General features: G+C 43.0%; 1 protein-coding gene across 2 annotated transcripts; it reads left to right on the top strand.

Annotated features, from left to right (window-relative positions):
* Positions 1 to 24,928, top strand: LOC127506525 (zinc finger C3H1 domain-containing protein). Of its 2 annotated transcripts, XM_051883087.1 has the most exons (35): positions 2 to 572; positions 950 to 1,309; positions 1,393 to 1,469; positions 4,594 to 4,882; positions 4,955 to 5,166; positions 5,249 to 5,369; positions 5,455 to 5,507; positions 7,791 to 7,988; positions 8,061 to 8,222; positions 8,308 to 8,445; positions 8,897 to 9,012; positions 9,296 to 9,421; positions 9,569 to 9,743; positions 10,051 to 10,161; positions 10,247 to 10,810; positions 10,885 to 10,994; positions 12,503 to 12,634; positions 12,703 to 12,824; positions 12,906 to 13,007; positions 13,088 to 13,210; positions 13,299 to 13,476; positions 13,738 to 13,924; positions 14,869 to 15,057; positions 16,982 to 17,207; positions 17,319 to 17,424; positions 17,496 to 17,694; positions 17,778 to 17,872; positions 18,550 to 18,657; positions 18,740 to 18,844; positions 19,580 to 19,745; positions 19,889 to 19,989; positions 20,283 to 20,384; positions 23,492 to 23,531; positions 23,810 to 23,872; positions 23,968 to 24,928. In XM_051883087.1, the coding sequence occupies exons 1-35, from the start codon at positions 185 to 187 to the stop codon at positions 24,091 to 24,093; spliced, it is 5,670 nt and encodes a 1,889-aa protein (XP_051739047.1). In that variant the 5' UTR covers positions 2 to 184; the 3' UTR covers positions 24,094 to 24,928. The 2 variants fall into 2 exon arrangements, with proteins under 2 accessions (XP_051739048.1, XP_051739047.1); XM_051883088.1 differs by lacking the exon at positions 23,492 to 23,531 and having other exon boundaries at positions 1 to 572.
* The last annotated feature ends 208 nt before the right edge of the window (positions 24,929 to 25,136 follow it).

Raw genomic sequence — 25,136 nt, 5'->3', positions numbered from 1 at the left:
ATCCACGGGAAGTGCGTGAACTCTCGCGATACTCGGAAGTGGAGCAGCAGACTGAGTGAGATGTTCCGCTGAAAGCTGCTTAGTCGAGCGTTTGACGCTTCCTTTAACGCGATGCGAAGAATTGAATCCTAGTTATCAGCATGAATCATAAATAAACGTGTCAGAATCTCCGAAAGGATCAGTAATGGAGGTCAACTCGAGCTGTGCGTCTCCTAAAGAGGAGGGCGAGCTGGAGGACGGGGAAATCTTCGACGACGAGCCGCAGAGGCAGAACGCGCGGCCTCCGCGACGCGCCCGACCCAATCGACCAGCGATGAACAAGAGAGCGCGTTTACCGGGACCAGGGCTCAATAACAGCCTTCCGGTGCCGCTGAGAGTCGTTCATCCGCCCTTCCCCTCCGGCCTCCGGCAGGCGTTCGACTCGGCGCCGCGCTCCGGCTTCTGGGAGCGCAGTCACAGCGCTCTGGGCCGTTTCAGATACCGTGCGCACCGACCGCCAGACTGGACGCGAGACTGGACGGAGCGGTTCTCGGAGAACCACAGCTGTAGAAACGACTCGCCCGGCAGGAAACGTATCCTTACATCAGCCACAACACACGAGATTAGCAAGTTTTACCTTAGTAAATCTGAAGTACTATAGTAATGAGACTGAGAATACCACGGTATACCGTGGTATGATATATAGTCTGAAATCATTCCACGGTACCACAATAATGTGCTGTCATGATATGAGGATAAAAACTTTTGACTACTGTATATACATTCTTTGTTTACACTTTTATTGTTTAATTTTATATTCCTGTTCCTATGTCTAAACAATCTCCTTATGCTTTCTGTTCAGCCAGTCAATTCTGCTACTGTATTTTTAAGCCTTCGGTATGTAAATGTGCTCTTCTTTGATTGGTTAACCTGACTGCGGTGCGAGTGCTTCTTAACCGCTGTCCCTCAGAGAAAGCGGGCGGCAGATGTCAGGCGAGGAGGCCGATGAACAGCGTCCCTAAAGCCGAGGCGATGGACGAGAGCTTCGAGGTCCTGCTCCTGAAGTACAAGCAGATCCAGCTGGAGCTGGAGTGCATCCGGAAGGAGGAGCGGATGGCGCTGAAAGAGGACGAGGAGCCGCCGGCGCCGGCCGTGCTGGAGGAGCCTGTCTCTGCTGTGAGGGAGGAGGAGAAGAAAGCGTTTCAGGCGTTCAACCTCAAGCCACTCCGACAGAAGCTGCTGACGCCCGCGGAAAGAGACGCTCTCAACACCAGACCCGCACAGACGCCGGACGGGGACGGAGCGGAGAGGGACGCCAGTCCAGATGACGGTATCAGCGGTCCTGTCGATTTCACAGCTCAATTCCACTGCTGAATATTATATTGAGGCTTCTTTTCTTGTGTTTCCTCTCAGCTGTGAAGGAAGAGGAGTGTGAATCGGACCTCAACATCTCAGCTGTAAGTGACGAGACTCCGGTCGGCCCAGTCAAGGTACGGACGGACTTCTGCTGCCGTACACACAAAACACGAGCTGAAACTCTCTGGAAGTTAATGCACTGATACTGACACTGCAGTGCACACAAACAAACACTGACAACACAACAAACAGAGCAGGTTATTGACAATTATTATAGGAGACGTCTATTTACTGAACAAACTGAACTAATATGATCCATATGGTTTTGGATTCTCTACTTAATATTAAAAAAGTGGGAGTGTAGGAAGAGGGGAGAAAACAACCAATAGAACACAGAGGTACAACACACTCATTATACAGACATGAATATTAAAAAATGAGCAGAGAAAAACAAGTTCAGAATATATAACACTATGACAACGAACTCACAGAAATCTCATTACAGACGACAAGCAGCTATCATGAACAACTGAAATGAGGAAGGAAAAAAATGAGGAAGAGCATTTAAAAGGTCTAATAATATTTTATTACGTTTACGAGCACTGCAGTCTCTGAACAAACGACACGTCAGTTTAACACGGGAAGAATAAAGGCATAGTTGTCCATTCTTCTGTTTTCGGTCTTCATCATTGACTTCCGTGTATCACATTCATCATCACGTTCATGATCAGCTGAATCATTGTTCTTATTTGCACAAATATATTTCATTAGAAGACAGACATGATGAAATATGCAGTGCTGGTTTCTGTTTGAAGCAGGAGAGTTTGTGAAATATGTCGATAAAGACTTGAAACAGGCTAACTCCGGTCCGGATACAAACATTGCTGAAACAGTCTTTCGTGACATTTGAATTCTCCGCTGTAATGCGATCGCATGCTTAATACAGCGCAGTCATTGGATTAAAAGAGCTCATTCTCATGAATAATGCGGAGAAAAGGTTAAAAAAAAAACTACCTCGGAAAAATAAAATGTCTCTGAAAAATAAAAAACATCCACTTTTCTCTTAATAATAAGCATAACGAGTGCTATTGTTGTTTTCATTGATGTGCAACCTGTACACATCTGTTAGAAATGTCAAGAAATGTGTTTTACGGTTTCGTGACCCTTTAAAACTCTTAGAAAGAATAAATAGGTGTCAGCGGTGCAGATTAACATTAATACGGTTTTGAAAATGGTGTTTTCGTTTAAAAACAGTCCACACAGGCGTTTTCCAACAGTTTCCCGTCAATTGAAACATCAGAAAACACTAAAATCATCTTACTGTGCATGTGTAAAACATAATAAAAGCTCACTGGACATAATTTATGAAACGAATGTATGACAGAAAACGGTGCATACGGTTGTTTTCACGCAAAACTTGGCATTTATCAATATGGACGTGAGCGGTGGCTACGATCAAATCTCACGTCAGGTCTCAGCTCGTGTACGCAAGTTTTTAAGTTAGCGTAAAAAAATAAAATAAAAATTAGGATAGATGGGTGTTTGTGATCCATCAAAAATAATACAATAATGTTTTTTTTCAGGGGTTTAGCTTTACATTCGCAAATAGCATCATAAACAACAACATGAGGATTCACACATCGTCACATCACACTCCTGCACAGCGCTTGAGTGAACAGTGAAAAACTGAATAAAATTAACTATATAAAAGGAATAAAATAGCTAAATAGGACTACATAAAATATTTCACTTAAAATTAACAGATTATCAAAAGAAAAAAACTGATGTTCGTTTTTGTGACACTCTAACACGTATTTGTTTTCTTTATATCTTTTTTTTTTTTATTAAATCCAAGTGATCACACAGGTGCCTCGGTCGCGCACACATCAGTTCTAGCGTTTCTAACTTGATATTACAGCTATTCATCATCAAACTAAAATGCAGTCGGCCAAACAGAAAAGTTAAACTGCTCAAATGAAATGGTCCGCTGTAAATCAGCGTGCCCAACGCACAACCACACACATTTTTGCGCATGTGAAAGATGATGTTTTACGTGGATACTGGAACACGAGTGAAGTACAAAGGCTTGTTTACATAATGAATAATAATTTAGCAACCAAAATGTTACATGCAAATATAGAAACACATTTGGATTCTTGCCAAATGCGAGAGGTGAGCTCATCAGTTTCGCTTTAGCCTAAAAAAGTCAGTTTGGCTTGACTTATGTTGTTTATAGCTAATGAATGCCACTATGACTGTCTAATTTGTTTTATTTTAGTTTAATATATAATTTTATAGCTTCTTTTTCATTCTTGTTCTGTTCTGAATACCGTTAAACTTAAAGGATTTGTTGTGGAGGGAACTACAATAGGCCAGTGAATGTTTCGTTTCATATACTGGTATTAAATATACATATAAATGAATGTAATTGTTTGCAATTACAAGGTTAATGGGTGTTTTTGGTGTAAAATAAATTTCTCTTTCATGAGATTACTTCCTCTTCCTGGCCGGGTTACGTTTCTTTGTGTTGTAAACTAGGGGCGAGGCTTCTAAAGCGTGAATTTTTAGGGGCGTGATATTTAAATGACGATTGTTTTCAGCCGCCACATTTATCAACGTTCGATCATTCGTACGATAGGATTGTCAGCATATGAATGTTTGATAAATCGCATGTGAACCCTGTCGTAAGATGATTTCTGCGCTTGGATCTGCACTCGTTTCTACGTTAGATTGATAAATGAGGCCCACGCTATTCTTCTGACATTATATTATTATCAAAATATCTCACGACTCACTGTTACGCTCAGGTTGCCACTCCATGTGTCTAAAACACATCCACCTTCATGTTTTGACGCAACACTGTGACTGTGAATAGCACATAAATATAGATATATATCAATACAATATTCATCACGACTAAACGTGTCATCGTTTTCACAGTCCACACTACAACACGATAATGGTGTTTTCAAATGTATCCAATTTGGAGAGAGTCTTAAAAGCTCTCTTTACATCAGACGAAAATGCATCTCAGCATGAACAGAAGGACAGAACAGAGAGAAAAGGTGTGTTTTCACATGTATCCAGATTAGTGTAGATGTAGCCTCAAACAAAGGTGTGTGTCCGCTAGTTCAGAACCAAACGGTTCTAAATGTTTCACATAAATTGGAGTAACAGGGTCGAATGGTTGTGCTTGACGACTAGTCAGAACCGCATTGAGAATGGAGAGGATGACGCTTGTCTTCCCTGGTGATACAGAGGGAGGACGAGGACGACCTGTCGGAGCTGCAGCTGCGTCTCTTGGCTCTGCAGTCGGCCAGCAGGAAGTGGCAGCAGAAGGAGCAGCAGGTGCTGAAGGAGAGCAAGGACAAGATCACCAAAGCCGTCAAAGTGTCTCAGGACAAGAGCGAGGCTCCGGCCGACAGGAACAAGCTGAGCGGCAGAGGAAACGCCCTGTGCAGATCGCAGGAGGGAGCGAGAGCTGCCAAAGCCACTCCGGATAAGAGCAAAGCCGCCGTGGCCAGAGCAAAGAAACCGGCCCACCTGAGTAAGACGCTTTCACACTGAACTCTTCATCTGTTAGATTGCAGTGCTTGATGTGTGTGTGTGTTGATTGCAGCCAAGCAGGCATGGAGGAAGCAGCAGCTGCGCACCTGGAAACTGCAGCAGCAGCAGCGGCAGCAGGAGGAGCAGAAACACAAGCAGGAGGAAGAGGAGGAGCGGAGGAAGAGGGAGGACGAGATCCGCAAGATCAGAGACCTGTCCAATCAGGACGAGCAGTACAACCGCTTCATGAAGCTGGTGGGCTCCAAACATCGCTCGCGCAGCAAGGTCAGAAGGTCACGCACACAACGACACCGTCGGCCGGAGCTCTGCAGAGTCTAACGCTCACGTGACCTGTGCTTTCTTACAGTCTTCAGACGCCGATCAGAGGAAACTGGCCAAGCAGAGTCTGGACACGTCAGGAAATCTCTACCAGTATGACAACTATGACGAGGTGGCGATGGAAACGGACAGTGAACCCAACTCTCCAGGTACGTGCTCCGGTACTGTGACATGAGTTGAATTCACTGAAACATGTTTCTGACTGTAACCATGAGTGTTAATGTTTGTTTGCAGCCACGTCACCTTCGCACGATGCGTTTCCCCTGGAGTCCACACCTCACAGACAGGTATGTTCAACCCTCACATGTGACCGCCGTCATTCAGCTCACTGAAGGTGCTTGATAAGAGCTCTTGGTTATAAACAGACAATACTGAAACAAAAAGTTCACCCAACAATGAGAGTTCTGTCATCATGTCGTTCCAAACCCACAAGACTTCTGCTCATCTCTGGAATGCAAATGAAGATATTTTTAATGAAATCTGAGTGTTTTCTGTCCCTCTTTTGAAAGTCCAGGTAACCAAAAACATTTTTAAAAAGAAGGTAAAGTAAATCCGTATGAATCGAGTGCTTTAATCCAAGTATTCTCATATAAACAATGAATGGCACGCATGCAGACACATATAAAGCGATCGTATCTCTCGACAAGACTTGGATTAAACAGCGTTTGGGTGAAACAACACTTATGGTGCGGTTTCATTTACCTTTGTACAGTGAAATCTAGCCATCTCAATAGGAATCCATTAATGTGAGGGACACATGAGAATGTGCTTTGAATGCAGGAATTTTCTGCGTTTACCGATATAAAGTTGCTTGTTTTGGACATAGGCGGCCTTTGCCATTCAGATGCCCATTTCAAAGAAACAGTTGAAGGCACCCCTCCCCCTAGAGGAATTACTTTATCTCTGTTATATTTACAATGTCTCATATTTGACTCTGAATAGTCTAATTATAAACACATATCTCTTTAACCAGAACTATTGTTACAATCACGACCGAAAACAAAAACAGCATTCAATATTTGACCCTCCGCTAAAATGAAATATTAAAACCGCCAGTAGGTGGCGGCAAATTTTCTTTCTTTCCTATATTTCTTATAAAAAATTTAAAACATGCACCATATCTTGGTTTTTGGAAGCATTTTTATTAATTTTGGTGCCATTTTTGCCCCAAGCCCCCGTTAATTTCTGACCCTGGTGTGTGATAGCTGCACCGCAGAAGTTCTAGATCCGTTTGTCCTGTTGTCGGAAGTAGCACGGGCACACAGAGCATGTCAGGAATAGAGGAGCGTCTCATCACGCTGCATTCAGTGTAGATGCTGTCACTGATCATAATGGGTTCTCTCTGATTTTGTTGCATCACTCACGCCTGAATCATGAATCGCTACACTATGGAAAATGGACCTACTTTGTCTGTGCAGAAGTTTCACTAATGAGACTGCACCTTTAGGCTAATATTTAAAGGGTTAGTTCACTCAAAAATGAAATTTCTGTCATTTATTACTCACCCTCATGTTGTTCCACACCTTCGTTCATCTTCAGAACACAAATAAAGATATTTTTGATGAAATCCAAGAGCTGTCTGACCCCTCATAGGCTGGCTCTACATCAGAACGCTGGCTCATATTGGCCAACGCTGTTCACGTGATCAGCACGACGCATGCGTGTGATGCTGACGCAGAAGCCAGCCAATCACGAGTCGGTGTTCTGACGTAAACACAGAAGCTCTGCACTGTATGTACAATGTAAACAGTGTAGGAGACTGACAGGAAAAAGAAGAAATTGTTGAATAAAGTTATTTTTGTTTTGTTTTTGCGCACAAAAAGTATTCTCGTCACTTCAAAACATTAAGGTTGAACCACTGCAGTCATGTTGACTATTTTAACCATCTCTTTACTACTTTTCTGGACCTCTAATGTGGTAATTTAGTTGTTTTCAATGGGGAATAAAAAAAACTCGGATTTCATCAAGAATATCTTAATTTGTGTTCTGAAGATAAATGAAGGTCTTACGGGTGTAGAACGACATGAGGGTGAGTAATTAATGACAGAAATTTCATTTTTGGGTGAACTAACCCTTTAATCCAGATTGTGATTGTAGCTGCTGCAATAAACGAATCACAAAAAAGGGTCGATTGCATGTCCTCTTTAGGTCTGTTGTCTCAAAGGTTTTTGCAGAGCATCATAACCAATCACAGACAGGTTTGTTGAGTGTATGAATTTACACCAAAGACAGTAACTATAACGATAAATTTCAAACTGTAACGACACAAGAGGAGCGATATCACTGGAATCACTTTTAAAATTATATTTTTTTCCAGATAATGAACGATAAAAACACTGACAGCCTCTCAGAATCCACCAGCTGTTAAAGAGCTTGGGTGTTTAAAGCAACAGACGACAAAACTGCAGTGCGCTTATAATGAACAGATTGATGATATGCTTTGGTGTAGATGTTAATATACACTCCTGTTTACTGATGACACATGATCATCGGCTCTTTTCAGACACAGAATCATTACTTTATTCCTGTAGTGTAAATGTTCTCTGATTTCCTGTGGTCATGTGATTCAGGGTGTGGCGCAGCATTATCTGCAGCAGATGGAGTTCATGCGACTGGCTCCTCCTCCACCTCTGCCCCCGCTGCCGCCCCCCGACGAAGTCGAGCAGCCGCCGAAACCGCCGTTTGCTGACGAGGAAGAGGAAGAGGAGATGCTGCTGAGAGAAGAGCTGCTCAAATCGCTGGCCAACAAGCGGGCCGTGAAGGCAGAGGTACGCAGCGTCGAGTTTCCGTTGTGAGGCGAGCGTGATGTCAGGTGTGACGGAGCTGTTGTCTCTCCACAGGACGCGTCCAGTAGCAGCGGGCCACCCTCTCCTGCGCTCAGAGCCGTGGTTCAGCCCAGCGCCAGGAACAACCTCGCGGCCGTCAGCCTCAACACGGTCGTCTCGCACGCACGTGCGCTCAAGTTCGTACGGGGACATCCCGCACCCAAAGCCCCGTTTGTGGTGAGTGACGCAGCTGTCACGAAGAGTGAAAGAGTGCTTGAATCAAGGCTTTTCTGTGAGGTTAATTCACTTCTGTTGGTTACAGCTGCCTCGACACAAGTCTGTGGTGGTGCGTCTGAACGCGTCTGACGACAGCGACTCTGACGGCGAGAGCTGCAGCCCCACGCAGAGTGTGTTCGGAGGCCTGGAGTCCATGATTAAAGAAGCACGGAGGACCGTAGAGGTGCGTGACGACTAGTGCTCAACCGATATATCGTCCGATATTTGGTGTTTTTAATTATTGTCATGTCTGTTTGGCCGATGTGTCGCAAGCAGGACCTTTATTTTGGAGGCAGGACTACAGTGATGTTAGATGAGGTTTTCCTGTAGTTGAAACACCGATGATTTGAGAGCTGATGTCATTGAGGCAGATTATTAGCAGATAAAATTTTTTTTATTGGTCAAAAATTTCATAAACTCTGAACAAGGGTGAAACCACCTCGTTCGCATGTGTCAACAGGTTCCCTTGTAGGTCCTTAAAAAGTCTAACATTGAGTTTCATCAAGTTCAAGGCCATAAAAAGTCTTAGGCATGAAATTTTACCTTTCTGACATTGAAATTAGCACATCATCACTGTGGGTTTTGTCATACCAGTGACTGAATTAGACCAGTTTTTAATCATATTTTGCTTTCAGGCAGCCAAGCCGAAACATTCAGTGTCCGAGAAGGAGAACAACCCAGTAAAGAGTGCAGAAGCTCTTCCTGATGTTAAGAAGATGGAGTATCGGCTGCTCAGAGACGACATGGCCAGGTGCTGTAGTCAAATGTGTTTCTTCATGCATTCAGATGCTTTTAACTCTACAGGTCATATTGACGACTGGATTGATGACTCAGTTTTCTGTCATGGTGACTTTAAAGAGGGCATGGTTTACTTTTTGTCCATGTTAATCTTAAATAAATCTTTCATCTTAAATAAAATGTGTTTTTGAACATTCAAGCATGAAAACCTGTTCTAGTAGAGCCCAAAAACAACATCAAGATATTGTAAAAGAGCATGATATGGCTTCTTTAACTGCTCATGTGCTGTTCTGCAGTCTGGAGAAGCAGAGATCGGGCCGGCTGGAGTTCGTGGTTGGGGTCCCGTCTCCTGCGGGCTCAGACTCAGAGCTGGAAATCATGGGAAGAGTGGCAGATCTGCAGGAGAAGTTCAGTCAGCACAGGTGAGTGTCCACACACAGACACACACACACACACACACACACACACACCCACCCACCCACCCACACCCCCCCACCCCCCCACACCCCCCAGGCCATCCGTCTATGTTTCACATGTGAAGACGCACTCATGCTGATGTTTCCCTGCAGAGCGCAGCTGTGTAAAGACGAGGCTCTGCTGAAGCAGCTCCAGCAACAGGAAGTCAAGAAGAAAGAGTCTCTGAAAGCAGCCGAGGGCAAAGTGACGAAACTCAAAGAGCAGCTGCTGGCGTCAGAGAAGATTGTGAGCGCCAACAGAGTCCTGCTGAAGAAATTACAGGAGCAGGTGAGTAGAATCCTGCGTCGCTAAACTTCACAGGGCCCAGGACAATCTACTTCCTGTTATGTATTTATTATTATTATTATTATTATTGCTGAATAATGATGGACTTCATATTCACACACACTAGTCCAAATCGCCATTTGATTAAGTGCACATTCCTACTTTTGATATATTCAGCCAAAATGTGCCGTATTCCATGACATTCTGCGTTATACATTAAATTCCTTTTGTATAACTGCATTCCAGGTTCTGTCCGTGTTTTCCACATCATGTGACCTCTGGCCGTAACCTCAGCTGTGTTTTCCCACAGGTTCAGAGAGTTCAGCACCGCGTGGCCCTGAAGAAGCAGCAGTCTGTGAAGCTGAAGAGAGATCTGGCTCAGGCCACACTGAAGCGCAGTTCATCTGCCTCCATCTACTCGGTAAGACCTGCAGAATTCATGCACACTATTGAGCCAGTGAACGAGTGTGTGTGTAACGACGGAACGGCTGTGTTTCTGTTGGCAGCCAGTGAAGGTGCGGCGTGTGGATCACTCGGACGTGCATTACGCGGAGCTCATCGCTCAGAAGAAGCGCCTGCAGCAGCTGGAGTCTGAATACGCCCTCAAGATTCAGAAGCTCAAAGAGGCCCAGGCGTTACGGCAAGCCGAGCCACGACCTGCTGCCCCGCAGACACCCGGCACGCTCTATCCGTTACCTCAGCCCTCACTGCATGACCTGACACAGGACAAACTCACCCTGTCCAACGAGGACGTGGAGGCTGAGGAGGATGAGCTGCAGCAGCAGATTCCTGCTGCAGTGACTACTACCCGCCGCCGCTCCTTCCGAGAGTCCGGCTCCTTTACCAAACCCAAACTGTGCCATCCGGAGACGCCTGCTGCTTCACCCATGCCAGTCAAACACACTAAAGCAGCGTCTAGCGGCGCAGCCGGTCTGCCAGAGCTGCTACTGGGGCTGAACGTGGAGGACCTGCGTCAGAGGTACACGCAGTGCGCCGGCCTCTCCGAGCTCCTGCAGGAGGAGACGCACTCGCTTCGCGACACCGCGGACCATGCCAAGCATCCTGCAAAGGTACTGTCTCATAACTAGTTTTAATCAAGTCCAAAGTGTTTCCTTCTCTTTTTTTGATTGTGTGTCTCACGTAGGTCGTGCAGGTGGACTTCGATCCGATGGCAGCTCATCAGAGCCGAGTGGAGGCTAAACCAGAACCGTTTGGACCGTATCACAGTCCTTTACTAGTCTTTAAATCATACAGGTTTGGCTCGCTTTCAGCTCCAAGTATGCTTCAGTTTTCACGTGTGTGCATGGTACGTGTGACGTAGATGTCTTCGTCATCAGCATAGTAAGTGCACAGCCAACAACTAGCACATGCTCTTTTAAAAAAAAATTAAGGTGTGGTCACATAAGCGAAATATAGGCACATTTTTGCTGACTAAAAAAAAAAAAAAAATATATATATATATATATATATGTATATGTGTGTATATATATATATATGTGTGTTTTTTTTTTTGTTTTTTTTTTATATTGTCAATAGCGTAGCAATGTATAAAGTATGGAAGCTTGTTTGGGAGTAAAGTTCAGTTCTGACTTTATATCTCGCAATTCTGTCTATATCGCACAATTCTGACTTTATATCACGCAATTCTGACTTTATATCTCTCAATTCTGACTGTATAACTCGCAATTCTGTCTATATCACCCAATTCTGACTATAACTCGCAGTTCTGTCTTTATATCTCGCAATTGCAAGGAAAAAAGTTAGAATTGTGAGATAAAAAGTCGCAATTACCCTTTAATTTTTATTTCATGGCGGAAACAAGCTTCTATAATAAAACCAATCACACCGAAGTCACGTTTACACCATGCAGCTTTCTGTTGATCAATGCGGCGGATTCATGTGACCAAACTTGAACGTTTTCACCCTCGATCGCACATATTCCTGTTTTATTGGTCAAAAATTTCATAAACTCTGAACAAGGGTGAAACCACCTAGTTCGCATGTGTCAACAGGTTCCCCTGTAGGTCCTTAAAAAGTCTTACTTTGAGTTTCATCAAGTTCAAGGCCATAAAAAGTCTTATGCATGAAATTTTACCTTTTTGACATTGAAAATTCATTCATGTGATTATGAAAACCTGAGTTTCGTGTTTGTGAAGGGGGTTGTTTTTATATGAATGTGTATCTGAAGGGAACTGACTTCCTCTAGGAAAGTTTCAAGGGAATTTTCTTTTCAAATTTCCTCCGTGTAATGCCAAATAAAGTAGTGTTTATAAGCGCAGCGCTGCTTTGTTTACAGAAGAAACCAGGGTAACCGCTATATTTCTGCCTTTTTTGTTTAAACCGATGCCAAAAAATCAACCCATATTTTTATGCAGAATGCGCGCAGTGTTATAAATGTTAACTGGGGGATTGACATGAAGCTAATGTGCATTCAAAAAATCGAAACAACTCGGATATATAGCCTAAAGTTGTTTAAATTGTCATTTTATGGTTTGGATGTTACCATAGATGTTTCTCTACTCCGTCCATTGTGCAGGTTTTAAAAAATGTTTTAAAATGCCTTAGATTTGATTTTAAAATCCCTACAGAAACCCTGCAGAACCCTGTTCACAGACTTTGAAAGGCTGCACGTTCATCTGTACACGTACGCTAAGCGCTCGCATCAGAACTGAAGCATACTTTGGTCTTTACTCTCATTAGTAGTATTTTCCAGTTGTCAGTCAGTTGGTTGTTCACACAGTTGAATCCTGTCACTCGTTCAGGTTCAGCCCGTATTACCGGACCAAAGAGAAGCTTTCCCTCCGCTCACTTTCCTACAGCAACGTGATCGAGCCAAAGAAGTGTTTCTGCCGCTTCGACCTCACCGGCACGTGTAACGACGACGACTGCGTGTGGTACGTCATCACCGCTTAAGCTTTGACTGTGTTTTGACTCTTTGGCTGAAGCGGTCTGTGTGTTTCAGGCAGCACATGAGAAACTGCACTCTCACAGAGAGCCAGCTGTTTCAGGACATCCTGTCCTACTGCCTGCCTCTGATTGGCTGCTCAGACTCCAGCAGCACCAGTGACATCAGCAGCGCCACAGGTAACCGCCTTGCGTCACATGACGTCTCTGGGCGATCAGCACAGAGCTGCAGATCATGAGCTCTGACCCTCCTGTTCACAGAAAAATACATCAAGAAGCTGTTTGGGGCCAATAAGGACCGGATGGGGACGGACCAGAAGGCCGTTCTGCTCGTGAGCAAAGTCAACGAGAGACTGAAACACAGTGAGTGCTCCTATTTGATGTGGCGTCTGTTTGATGGCTTTAGTTTGCTCTGCGACTGATGGTTGATTTGTTTCTTACAGTTCCTCCCTTCACCACGTGTAAATCTCAGAGGAAGTGGAGACCTGAAGCTCAGAGAGTAAAGACTGCCGGTCAGGACGATGAAGATCACACCAGCGTGGACGTCACCGTTCCTGTCCGACACGGTCAGAGACGCCTGATGCCATATGATCACATGAATGTACTGTAATTCAGGACTGGTGTAAACGCGTAATGTCTGATCCACTCTGACAGATGGGCGCATGCAGGAGCGCTGGTCGTGGGCCGATGTCTGCGTGACGCAGGATGACAAGCGGTACTTTGACAGCGAGACGGATGACATCAGTAACCTGGAGACCAGCGTGCTAGAGAGTCCCAACGACGTGCAGCTGTGGATCAAACTGGCCTTCAAATACCTCAATCAGAAGGACACGTGAGTGCTGACACTTTACACTGAGAAACTATATTGTGAATATATATATCAGGATATATATAGATATATAAATATATCGTGAAGCCCAATAAAATAACTGTTTAGTTAAGGATCTTATGCAACAGTAGGCGGCCGGTGTATTTCTGTCATTGTTTCTGTGGCGTTTAAAGGAAGTTCAGGTAAATGCGGCAGGTCTGGTATTGTATTATTTAAAGGCATAAGTTCTGTCAGCAGCATCATCTTGTGTCTGTGTGTCCACAGCTCCGTGTCGGAGTGTCTGGATGCGGCACTGAACACACTGTCCCGCGCGCTGGAGGACAACCGCGAGCAGGCCGAGGTGTGGTGTCACTACCTGACGCTGTTCTCGCGCCGGGGCAGCAGGGAGGAGCTCCAGGAGATGTGTGAGATGGCTGTGGAGCATGCGCCGCACTACGACGTCTGGTGGACTGTGAGTCGACTCTGGTGTTCATTTCCTTAACGAACAGTATGACGAAAAATCTTCATCAACCACCTTTTTTTTTTCAATGACTAAGAAGTAGTATGAAGTTAAAAAATAAAAACTTTTACTTTTTGTCGAAAAAAGGAGACAAAATATTACAGACTGCTGTACAAGCCTCTACTATGAGCTTTCATGCTTGCGGTTGCCAGTTGTCAAGAGTTTAAATCCCCCAATTAGAGTTTTTCTCTTAAATGGATACATTTTCTGCCCTGTTTTACTTAATCTTCTCAGTCTGGCAACCATGTGCAAGTGCTCTCTTTACACTGCAGAAGAATATCTGAAAACACAGACAAACATGTAAGCTGGAGTTCAGCGATCTCCATTTAAGATATTCAGCTCAAATGAAAGTGTAGTGTAGGTTTAGTCACAATTATTCGGTCCGTTTCACGAGCTGTTTGTGCCGTTTACTGTGACTAAATCTGCCATCAAACTTCTGGTTACTGAATAAATGCTGTTGTTTTAATAGAAAAACATTAATGTAATTTTGCAATTATCGGAATTACTGTTAGGAATTTCACAGTTTTAATTTTTGAGAGAAGTTTCTTGTTTTACCAATCTTCTCAATGTCAACATTCCCTTGACTTGTGCTTACAGGTGAAAGTGCAATAATTCTGATGAAATATACAAATAAGTTCCTCAAATGACAACAGTTGTTGCGATTATAAATTTGAGCAAAATAATCATGATTATCAAATAACCATTGTGCACCATGATGGAAATGTGAATAAGTTTTCATTGACTAAAACTATACTAAACAAAAACATGACAAGGTTGGCTAAATATGATAATAACTAAGAAGACTAAGACTAAGTTAAAAAAATAAAAAATAGCTGACAGGATGAACATCAGTCTTGTTTTCCACAGGCTTGAGCTGTGTTTTGTCTGTGTTTCAGTACATGAGTGTGGAGAGCGCCTTTGAGGGCAAAGATTTTGTGTGCGGCCGTCTGATCTCTCACCTGCTGGAGGCGTCACAAGACCTTAGGCCAGACGTGCGCTCCTTCCAACTGCTGGAGTCGCTGCTGTTCAGGGTTCAGCTCAGTGTTCACACCGGGCGGCAGCACAACGCTCTCAACATACTCAAGGTCTCCATCAGCCATAGATTCACTTTCAGTTTCTAGTCAACTATTCTACTATTTCAGTTTAGCACTTCAAAATAAAGGTCACTTTATTTTTGTGAAGTAAATGCTCATTTATAGTTGTCCTGATTTATTTAATGACTGATTTATATCTGATCGAGTGTTATCGTTAACTCTGTACTACTTTACAATAAGATCTCATTTGTTAACATTAATTATGATCTAACAGTGAACAATATAAATTTTACAATCTTTGTTAATGCTAATGTTGGTTAATAAAAAAGTCATTCATTGTTTGTTCATGTTAACTGATGTAATTACTGAAGGTGTGAACATACCATAACTAATGTTAACAAATGAAAGTGTTACTATTAACTCAAGCTTAAACTATTCAAAATAGAAAAATGATTAAAGTTGATAATAAAAAGTTTAAATAAAATATAAGTTATTAGTTCATTAAAGGTGCAATATGTAAGAATTTTGCAGTAAAATATCCAAAAACCACTAGGCCAGTGTTATATATTTTGTTCACTTGAGTACTTACAATATCCCAAATGTTTTCAACTATTTGTAAATCGTTAGAAAATTGCAATTTTAACCAAGGCACCGGGACGTGTGAGTCGCCGCCTGTCAATTGTGTCATACCCGCGTTACCCTCGGTTTCCGGTTTTATTTCGTAGAAACCATGGAAACACCAAAGACGCTTTAATATATTACATGTTTTAATAGACAAGGGAACAACTGTTTTGATATATTTATAGACAGAATACTAATTATTGTTATATAGCTCAACACATTTAGTCTTATTGTTTAAATCTAATTTTCTTGATTTTTTTTTTTTTTTTTTTTTTTTGTGAGTACCATGCTTTACCATGCCTCAGAGAAAAACACTATTTTGTGAAGTAGCTAACATAGCATAATCAGATGCAGCTTTATTTTTAGTAACAGTAATACAGAATTTTCTCCATCATACAATACGTTTTAAAATTAATTGCATGCCATTTATCAACACAAGTCATCCAGCATTTAATATGATATTCTTAAATCGATCTATCTTACTGCACTGTGTAACAGTGTCTCACAGCAGCCGCCGAGTGAACACACAGAGTAACGTTATAACATCATTTTCAACACTCTCAAATGTATCTAATATGATAAACAGAGCTGCGTTTCCTCATACTCATAACCAGAAAAGCGGAAGCGGCGTCGGCGACTGTGTCATAATAAAAGTCCCGCTGCTCACGCCGTGTGTTGCGCAATCGCTCCAGCGGCCTCGTTCAGCTCCCACAACACTCGGTCCTGCTCTGCTTCATACTACAGTAACGTTAATAATCACATCCATGAACATGATTTCTGCCCGAGTCCTATCCCGATTATTTTCCACCGGCTGTGAGGTAAAGACAGCATGTCCCAGGATTCCACACTCAAACTTGGTGTCATCAAACTGCGCCTTTGTTTTGAATAGGCCTCTAGCGACCTCTAGCGGACAGAAAATCTTACATATTGCACCTTTAACTTAAATTAGAAATAAGTTGAAGTACTAACATTGTTCAAACTAAAATCAATTAAACCTATATAGAAATATTTTAAAAACTAATAAAAATGACATTAGCACATAACATTACTAGAATACTCAAGTTAAAATGAAAACTGAAATGATAAACTAAATCAAATTCAAAAATTTTAATAAATGCTATGTACTGTCTTAAGAACTAGTTTGTCCATCTAGCAGTTACTCAAGGGTTAATCAGTCTTACTTTTCAGATTGAAATTAGATCTAACTTTTTATGTAAAGTATTTAAAAAGGTTTTAGATGACTTGTAAGACTAGTCTAAGCAGTTTATGCAATTGGATCCTGATCATAGAGAGACTCTAGTGGTTTCTAAAGGTCTCCATTATGTTTAAATGAGGTTGTTTTGTGTTGCTGTAGAGTGCGCTGGATTCGAGCGTTGCGGATCATTTGACTGTGCCGGACCGTTGCCTGATGTGGCTGTCGTACATCTACCTGACTGAGTTCTGCCGTCTCCCGCCCTCTCTGTACGACCCTGCCAACTCCAGCCCGTCCAGAATGGTGTGCACAGATGCATTCCTCATTCCCTGGAGAACGGCCCGGGACACCCGCACACCCGCCGACACAATCATCAGCCTATTCACAGGTGAACCCCGTTATATTACATACCATGTGCGACTTTTTCTATAACGAAAGGTCTCGTTTCAGCATTTTCATTGTTCGTAACATGACGCCAATGATCTGTGTGTTTCTATAGATGCTGTGAGCCGCTGCACGGATAAGCGCTTGTCCTCCAGTGAGCAGATTCAGGCCTGTTTCCCCCTTCACTCAAACCTCATTCATCTCTACAGGCAGCTGGACAGGTACATGCGGCTCTGATCATGAGGCTTTCTGAAGTGCTGTGCTTTTACTCATGTGAGTGCCATGCTTTCAGATGTCAGGAGGCTGTTGCACTGTGTGAGCGTCTGCTGGCAGTGTGTCCGCTCTACTGCCCTCTGCTGGAGATCACCGGTGAAGTGCATGTGTCCTCGGGACATGCAGATAAAGCTGAGGCCCTGTGGGCACGCGCTCATTCTGACAACGCCAGCAGCGCTCGTATATTCTACCAGCTCAGCAGGTGTTTGCACTCTCAGGTGAGACTACAGCGTCCTCTGATCAGTGCAGAAATGCAGTGAAGGTGGCCTAATGCTCATTTCTGAGTTTGTGTCTTGTGCAGGGGAAATGCAGTGTTCTGGAAGAGCTCTTTGACAAGTTCATGCGCTCTTTCTGTGAATCTGTACCAGATCAGCTGAAGTCTCTAGATGTACTACGGTAATGTCCTCACTGACACCACAGTCTGCAATTTGTGCTAGCATGAGCAGGGTTTATTCAAATTGTGCCTTCCACATCTGGGACAGTCAACAAATTCTTCTAGTTTTTCTCCAAGGCTCTACAATAAGGACTGTCTGATGTCCCGGGGCCTGTTTGAAAGACGCTCGGGACAGTCGATGGAATTGTCAATGGGTCGAACAGGCCAAAGCTGCCCTGTCACGAAAGTTTATCATTTCCATGAGAAGTCTGCCCACTTTAAACACTCAAGTGATTCTAAACCATTCAAGCGTAAGAAGACACGGAAGAGAACTCAATGCGCACAGAAAACGGTGTGCGAGTACCAAATTCAGCTCTCTTTCGACTTGTGTTTTCATGGTTTAAATCTCTTGAGTGTTTAATTTGGCAAGAATTATGTTATTAAATCAGTTAAGCTCTTTGTGATTACAGTCTCTGACATGATTTTTAAAAATGCTTATCCAGTAGTCACAAGTGACTGGAGAAACCATGGAAATTCAGAAGAAACTTTCAAAATCCAGTTCTTCGGATAAGTTTCATTAGTTTCTCTGACAGGTCATTCTGGTCCTCTGCGATGGCATGTGCACCAAACATGTATCATGTGTCAGACTGTCTTATCTATGTGCAGTATTTGTTTCAAGATCTGATGTCTCTGATTTCAGCCATGTTCTTGGTGTTCAAACTCAAGACTTGCTGAAAGCTCCAACCCTCAAAGATCATCTTCAGCATGAGATGGTGGATCAGCTGCCGTACCTGCACTTCTTTCACTGGTGCGTCCGGCTGCTGCACCTGTCTGTCTGCTCTGCTCTCCACACTTGCCCTGTTCTAACCCTGATTCTTGATTTTGAACAGTTTCTGGCAGTCTACCTTTGGCAGTGTGAGAGAGGCCATTGATGCGTTTGAGAAAGCTTTGGGAACTATTACAAAGTTGGAGTTAATTCACACACTCTGGCTAGAGTAAGTAAAGTATATAGGTTGTTTAACCTAAGCATATATAGTTTGTTAAACGCGTATCAGTGACGCGTCAGCAGATCATGTGCGCTTTAGAAGAGTTTATGCTGGAGAGAGGACATGATGTTGGCGGTGTGGGTGTTTTTCACACTGAATAAAGAAGATATTAGAATTTCGCAATTTGCCATAAGGATGTAAAATTCATTTTAAAAGTTAAGGAAACTTTAACTGGTTCAATGTAAATGATTTTCTATCGTCATGTTTCCTTGCAGTTTCCTTGTTTTCTGCAGTTAAGGTTGTAAAATAAAAGTAGTTATCGCCAAATGTCCATATCGGTTCATTTATTGCCCAATATATCAGTTATCGGCTTCCAAATATAAAGAATTATCGGTTAGCTGTATCGGCCAAATTTCCATATTGATGCATGTATCGGCCAATATATCAGTTATCGGTTTCAAAATTATTGGTAATTATCTGTATCGGCCAAATTTCCATATCAGTGCAAGTATTGTCCAATATATCAGTTATCAGCTTCCAAATATAAATAATTATCGGTATCGGCCAAATTTCCATATCTGTGCATTTATCGGCTTCCAAATATTAAAAATTATTGGTTATGTTTTGGCCAATGTTTCCATATCGGAGCATCCCTACATTAAACCCTTTTCAGTGTTCGTTCTCACTGCGTGCCGATAGTCGTGGTGTTTTTTTCTCTCGTAACACGTTGTCCTTTCTCCCCAGCTATCTGTCCTTCTCCAGCAGTAAAATGTTGGGGCTGCAGCCGAGTGTTCGTGAGCTGAAGATGTTCATAGGTCTGGTGCACCGCTGTCTGGAGACTGTGCCAACCAGACTCACCCTGCCCTTCAGCTCCTCGCAATACTGGAGCAGCTTCAGTTTCCACAACAAGGTATGTTATTGTGAAGCTTTAAACTAGTCCTTCATCTTTTTTAGCTTGTAAAGCAGTCTGGTTCTTTTGGATTTTTCTGTTTTTTATTGATTACGGACAGCGTAGATGTAGCGTGTTTGTATTTTGTGCTGTGTGCATTGCAGGTCATATCCTTCTGTTTGGGATGTTTCCCTCAATCCCAACATTCCCTTGTCCTGGAAAGACTTCAGCATATCATGCCAACCAATACTGAACTGGCCATAAGGTAATCAGAAGTCTTGCTTAGATTTATTCTGATGGTTTCTGACCTGAAGCTTGTGAAAAGTCCCATTATATATGAGTATCTTTTCCTCAGATACCATTTCTTATTTTTTGTTTTATCATCTGTATGGTATAAATATTTCTTATGTTAGGGTTATCCCTTCAGTAAAGTTTTAAACTCTGTCCTCTCTGTGTTAGGGAACTGTTTTATTCTTTAACTTGGTAAATAGGCGGCACTGGATACAAGTCACAGCTTCTTTAATGTCCTCGAGTTTAGTGTTAATTGTCGTTGTGTAGGTTGCTGCAGCAGGAATGGCAGGATGGCAATGTTGAACATTTTAAATTGCAAAGCAGAATGTTGTGCAGTAGCGTCCCAACCTGTCTGGCCATCTGGAAAATGTAAGTTCATGAGCTCCAAATACATCTGGCTAAAATGCTTCTGTGTGTCCAAATGAGATGATATTCTAAAGTTTGCTGTAGCTCTCCACCTCTTTAGCATAGCTTGTTTTGATAGACAAGTAATTTGACAAATTTTCTGTTTTCTATCAAATTGAGACTTTCCCTCAACATTATATATTCCATATGTACAGGTAAAGACCCATGAGGTCACACAATGTGAATTCTCCTTAAGACACACCACCTGTTCCCGTGAGTGTAAACATTCACACATGGCTGGCTTCCTAATAGCATAAGATTGGGATCCCAGTGGTGGTTTGAATCACACCCTTGCTGTTAGCTTTGTCTTTGCTGTCTCTCAGGTGGGCATTCTTGCTGCTTTTGTTGCATTGCCAACAGAAGATGAGCTTGATGGGTTCACATACCTCAGCTGACCATGCACCACATACTGAGATGGCCTAATGTCTGAGAATCCCGGCTACTGGTTTAATCATTCATCAGGGCTCATTCTGGCCCTGTTTGCTCAGCCTGCACCCACAGCCATTTGGAAGTGGCCTGGGTCCAAGAGACTTCTGTCAATTTATATAATTAGAGACTCAAAGGCTACTGTGATCTGTTCCACTCCCCGTGGGGTCCCAGTGACCATAGGCCTCAGCTTGATGAGTGCTTGGACCAGGAGCTAATGCGGCTGCCTCTGCTTATTGTGAGCGTTCCCCCTTCACATTCCACCCTAGGTCTTTTCTGCTATGACTAAAAAGACCTGTTCACACCAACAAATGTTTGGTGCGAGAAACAGCTGTTAATGCATCTGTTCAGATCATCATGAACATTCGCATGCCTTAAGACACATTTTATGTGAAAATCGGACAAGATTTTCATGCCAAACATTTGTGTTGGTATGAACAGGCCTTCAGGCTTACTGAACAAATAATCCTCAAGTTCTGAAGATGTACCGTTTCAGAACTTGAGGATTAAGTAAATGATGGCATCATTTTCATTTTTGCGTTAATATCCCTTTAAGCATTATAGTTCCCTTTAGTCAGTTGCTGACTAAACACTTTCACATCACACAATCCTACTCTTGCTCGTTTCTGACTTGAAATCTGGTGATCTGCAGAAGCAATTTTGTATGGTTTAAGTTGCATACATGGATTGGATTTGACAGTTTTTAGGGTTCCCCCACCTCCAAAATCCCCATTTAACCCCTACCTACACCCATTACTGGAATTCAGGGGGCTGAAACAAATGCCTTCACCCCCTGAAACACAAGATGTTGACAGTTTCAAGGGTGTGAAGGGCTAGCTGTAAACCAGAAGACTGGTTGGCAACTTTCATACTCTTACTATGTTGACTTGTCAAGGGGTCTCTCTGAAAGAGATTTGCATGGCTGCCACAGGTTTATCACTTTGTCAGTGTCCCACTAGGCAATTTTCAGACAATTTAATTGTATCAAAGGGAGTCGAGTTAATGGCTTTCAACTTCAAATATTTATTTGTTGAGGCAGGATCTTGTGGCCTGTGAGCTTCTAATGAATCTCATCCAGACATTTCCCTCAGTTGACCCCTACCACAATTGAGTTGTTTTGAGTCGGCTGGAGGGGTCGCTATCTTTATTGGTTAAACCAACGGACTCCACCCCCTCTCCTGCTCCATATTTTAGCTCCAGTCCTGCTCTAACAGCCTGTCTGTTATTATCTAGCCATGCATTCCATTCTGAAGGGCTCACCCCTATGCCCTAATCCCTTCGAAGGGCTTATACTCCAGAGTGAGAGCTTCGAAGAGATAAAGGGTGTAGGGGACCAAAAAACTGTTCCTTGGAAAGCACTTCTGTGCCATCTTGCCAAGCCAATTAAGGAAGCCGTTGTCGTTGCACAATTTATTATGCTGCTTGCCTGCGTAAAGAACCATGGGAGTGAAGCGTCCATCTGTTTCCCCCCATCACAATCCTTTATTCAGAAGGGCCTTTTGAAGTGGCCGGTGTTGAGCACTTCATTTTGGAATGACCCTTATATATGACGGCCATGACTGTTCTCAGTCTGAATTGCCCTTCAGAGACGGATTTATCCCATTTGGAACGCAGCCCAGTAGTCCTGAAGACCTTGATAAGCTGCTTCAGGTATGTTGGAGCTGAACTCCAGCCCTCCAGGAGCAGGGTTAAATGTTGCTGAACAGACCTTCACTCTTTTTCAGAGGGGTTGGTGCAAAGGAGAAGGGTCTGGCTGCAGACCATGGGCGAGTGGAGCTCCACTCTCGAACAGGAAATACGTCACATCCACTTGTGTTTTACTAATGTCTACACCTACCCCAACCCTAAACCTACCCTTACAATAAGCTCCACTAGTGGAGGTGACGTATTTCCGCCCTTGAGTGGGGCGAGTGGAGCTCTACTCCGTAGGCTGCAGTCAGCCCCTATTGGTGCAAAAGGCAACTCAGCACTAACTAATTCTATGGCCTGCTGTTCCTCCATGTAGGCTGAGCCTAATTCCAACAGTTTAACAGCTAGCATGTTTTCGGGCAGCTTCTGGAGTTAGGAATGTTGTCTTAAGCCTCATTTCCACTGAAATTACCTGGAACGATTTGTCCCAGTAACTCAACCAATCAGCATGTTCAGCACCCAAGTCCCATCCCTGAAAGTTCCTAAACTTTGAAAAAGCACTACCTCGTGAGCAGGGACGTTTTGAGGGAAGAATTTTTACCTGGAACTTTATTTAGACCCTGGTTCTTGCAGTCAAAACACACTGAGTACCATCCCAAAGTCCCTAGTTCCTGCGGTGGAAACGCGACTTTAGGGTATTTTCCTGTACGTATGGAGTATGTAATAGAGTGGCAAGAGTCTCGGAGGTTACATTGCAACCGAACAGTCTCAGCCCAAACTGACTTGAGCAATTCTTTAAGAGCAGTATTATCCAGAACATGCTAAGATTGTAAGGTTGAGACCCAAAGAAAGGCACACACACAGTTCTGCTTGTTGAACTTACCCAAGGGTGAAATACATCTGCATGCAGTTCTTCAGTTCTGTAGTGAGATATATGGTGAATTTGATGTCCATTCATTTGGAAGCAGAAGTGAGGTGAAGTGTTTGACGTCCTCTGTCGATATATTTCTTGCCAGAGCTATTGCGGTTGAGAAGGAGCAAAGGCAAAGAGCAGAGGTGAGTCAGAGGTCAGAGGTCAGGTCATTCCTCATACAGTGACCGATGTCTGTGGAGTTTTGATGGCTTCATTCTGTTGAATCTATTGTTCTTTCTGCAGGGTATGCTCAGTGCACGAATATGTAAGAGTTTAAATGGCATACCTGTGATGAAGACAAATGGAGTGTGCTTTTGTGTCTGAGAAGTCTGAATGTTTGTTGTCACTGTGCATGTGTCTGACCGAACTGACTGTGTGTTCCCGCTCTGGTGTGTTTGTGCTCTTATTCGCACGTTTGCAGGTCCGGCGACTCTATCAGCAGGCGCTCCAGAAACTGCCCCTGTCCGCTGCTCTCTGGAAAGATGTAAACAGCCTCCTCACCTCACCACACCTCATTCGCTTGCGTCTCTCGCTGTGGACGTTTCGCTCACGTGTGCTCTTCTCTCTCTGTCTTTGCAGTGTTTGCTCTTTGAGGCGGCTGAAGGAGGTAAAACTGACACACTGAAAAAAATTATTGACAAGTGCCAAGAGGTGGGAGTGAGTCTAAATGAGCCGCTAGGGTTAGAGCCGAGCCAAACCGAGTGACACGAACACCACATTCCCAGAGCAAGAGTACATGCTTCCATTAGACCAGCCAAACTTCCACAGATACGCAGACACAGGTTCATATGTTAGACTCGTATTCAGTATTAAGTGCAGAAGTCCAGTCAAGACACTGAGCTACCAGTAATCCAGTATGTGGGCCTCTTTTGTCATCATGTACGTAAGTATAAATTTGTTGACGATACCTGTTGTTTTTGATTTGCGTGTTCCATTTGTACACTAACACTTTTAATTTGATTTTTATTTTTCTTTAACGTTGCGTCATGGTTGTTGACGGACTGTGACTGTTCTTAAAGGTGGCTTGCCTCCTTCCTCTAAATATACTTCAGTTTGGGTTTTTTCTCTCATGGTGTCTCAACCATGTCTCGTGAATATGAACTCCATTGGAGAGTTTAAGGGCTCAGCACCAAGTGTTTTTTTTTTCTCTTTTGTTTTGATTTTTTTTTTTTTTTTTTTTTTCTACTCCCTCTCCAACCATGGATTAAATGGCTGTTATTGGAAGTATTCTGTTTGGCTCACCAGTGTCGGTGTATTGATGGAAACTTCTCCACAGACTGCCAAAACTCGCCGACACTCACCATGTCTGTAGTCATGGACTGCGCCAAAAGACCTCATTCAACTGTTCATGTAATACTGTTTCTTCATAAATTAAAAAAATCCATGTTTGTATGTGTTTGTGCGTGTGTGTGTGCGTGTATTTATGCACACACACACGCACGTTGATTAACGTATTCTGCAGGAATGATAATCTTACACCTGTTTTTTTCTTTCAATTTATAATTGAACAATGTTTCTATTAAATTATTTTGTACAGAAATACAGTGTTGTGTCTTTATTATGGCTCTGGCATAAAGCCTTTTCATACAAGCAGTATATTACATTAACAGCAGTGTTTTACATATGAACAAAGATGAAATGTATACCTTTACAAAAAACAGAATAGCTTTGTAAGGTTATTTACTTTATTTAGCAGTACTTATTTTCTCAAGGCAATCAAGTTGCAGTTCAGCGATCACATTTGAGCC

The sequence above is a fragment of the Ctenopharyngodon idella genome, chromosome 24, assembly GCF_019924925.1.
Source record: "Ctenopharyngodon idella isolate HZGC_01 chromosome 24, HZGC01, whole genome shotgun sequence".
Taxonomy (NCBI): Eukaryota; Metazoa; Chordata; class Actinopteri; order Cypriniformes; family Xenocyprididae; genus Ctenopharyngodon; species Ctenopharyngodon idella.
This window is presented reverse-complemented; position numbering and strand designations above follow the sequence as displayed.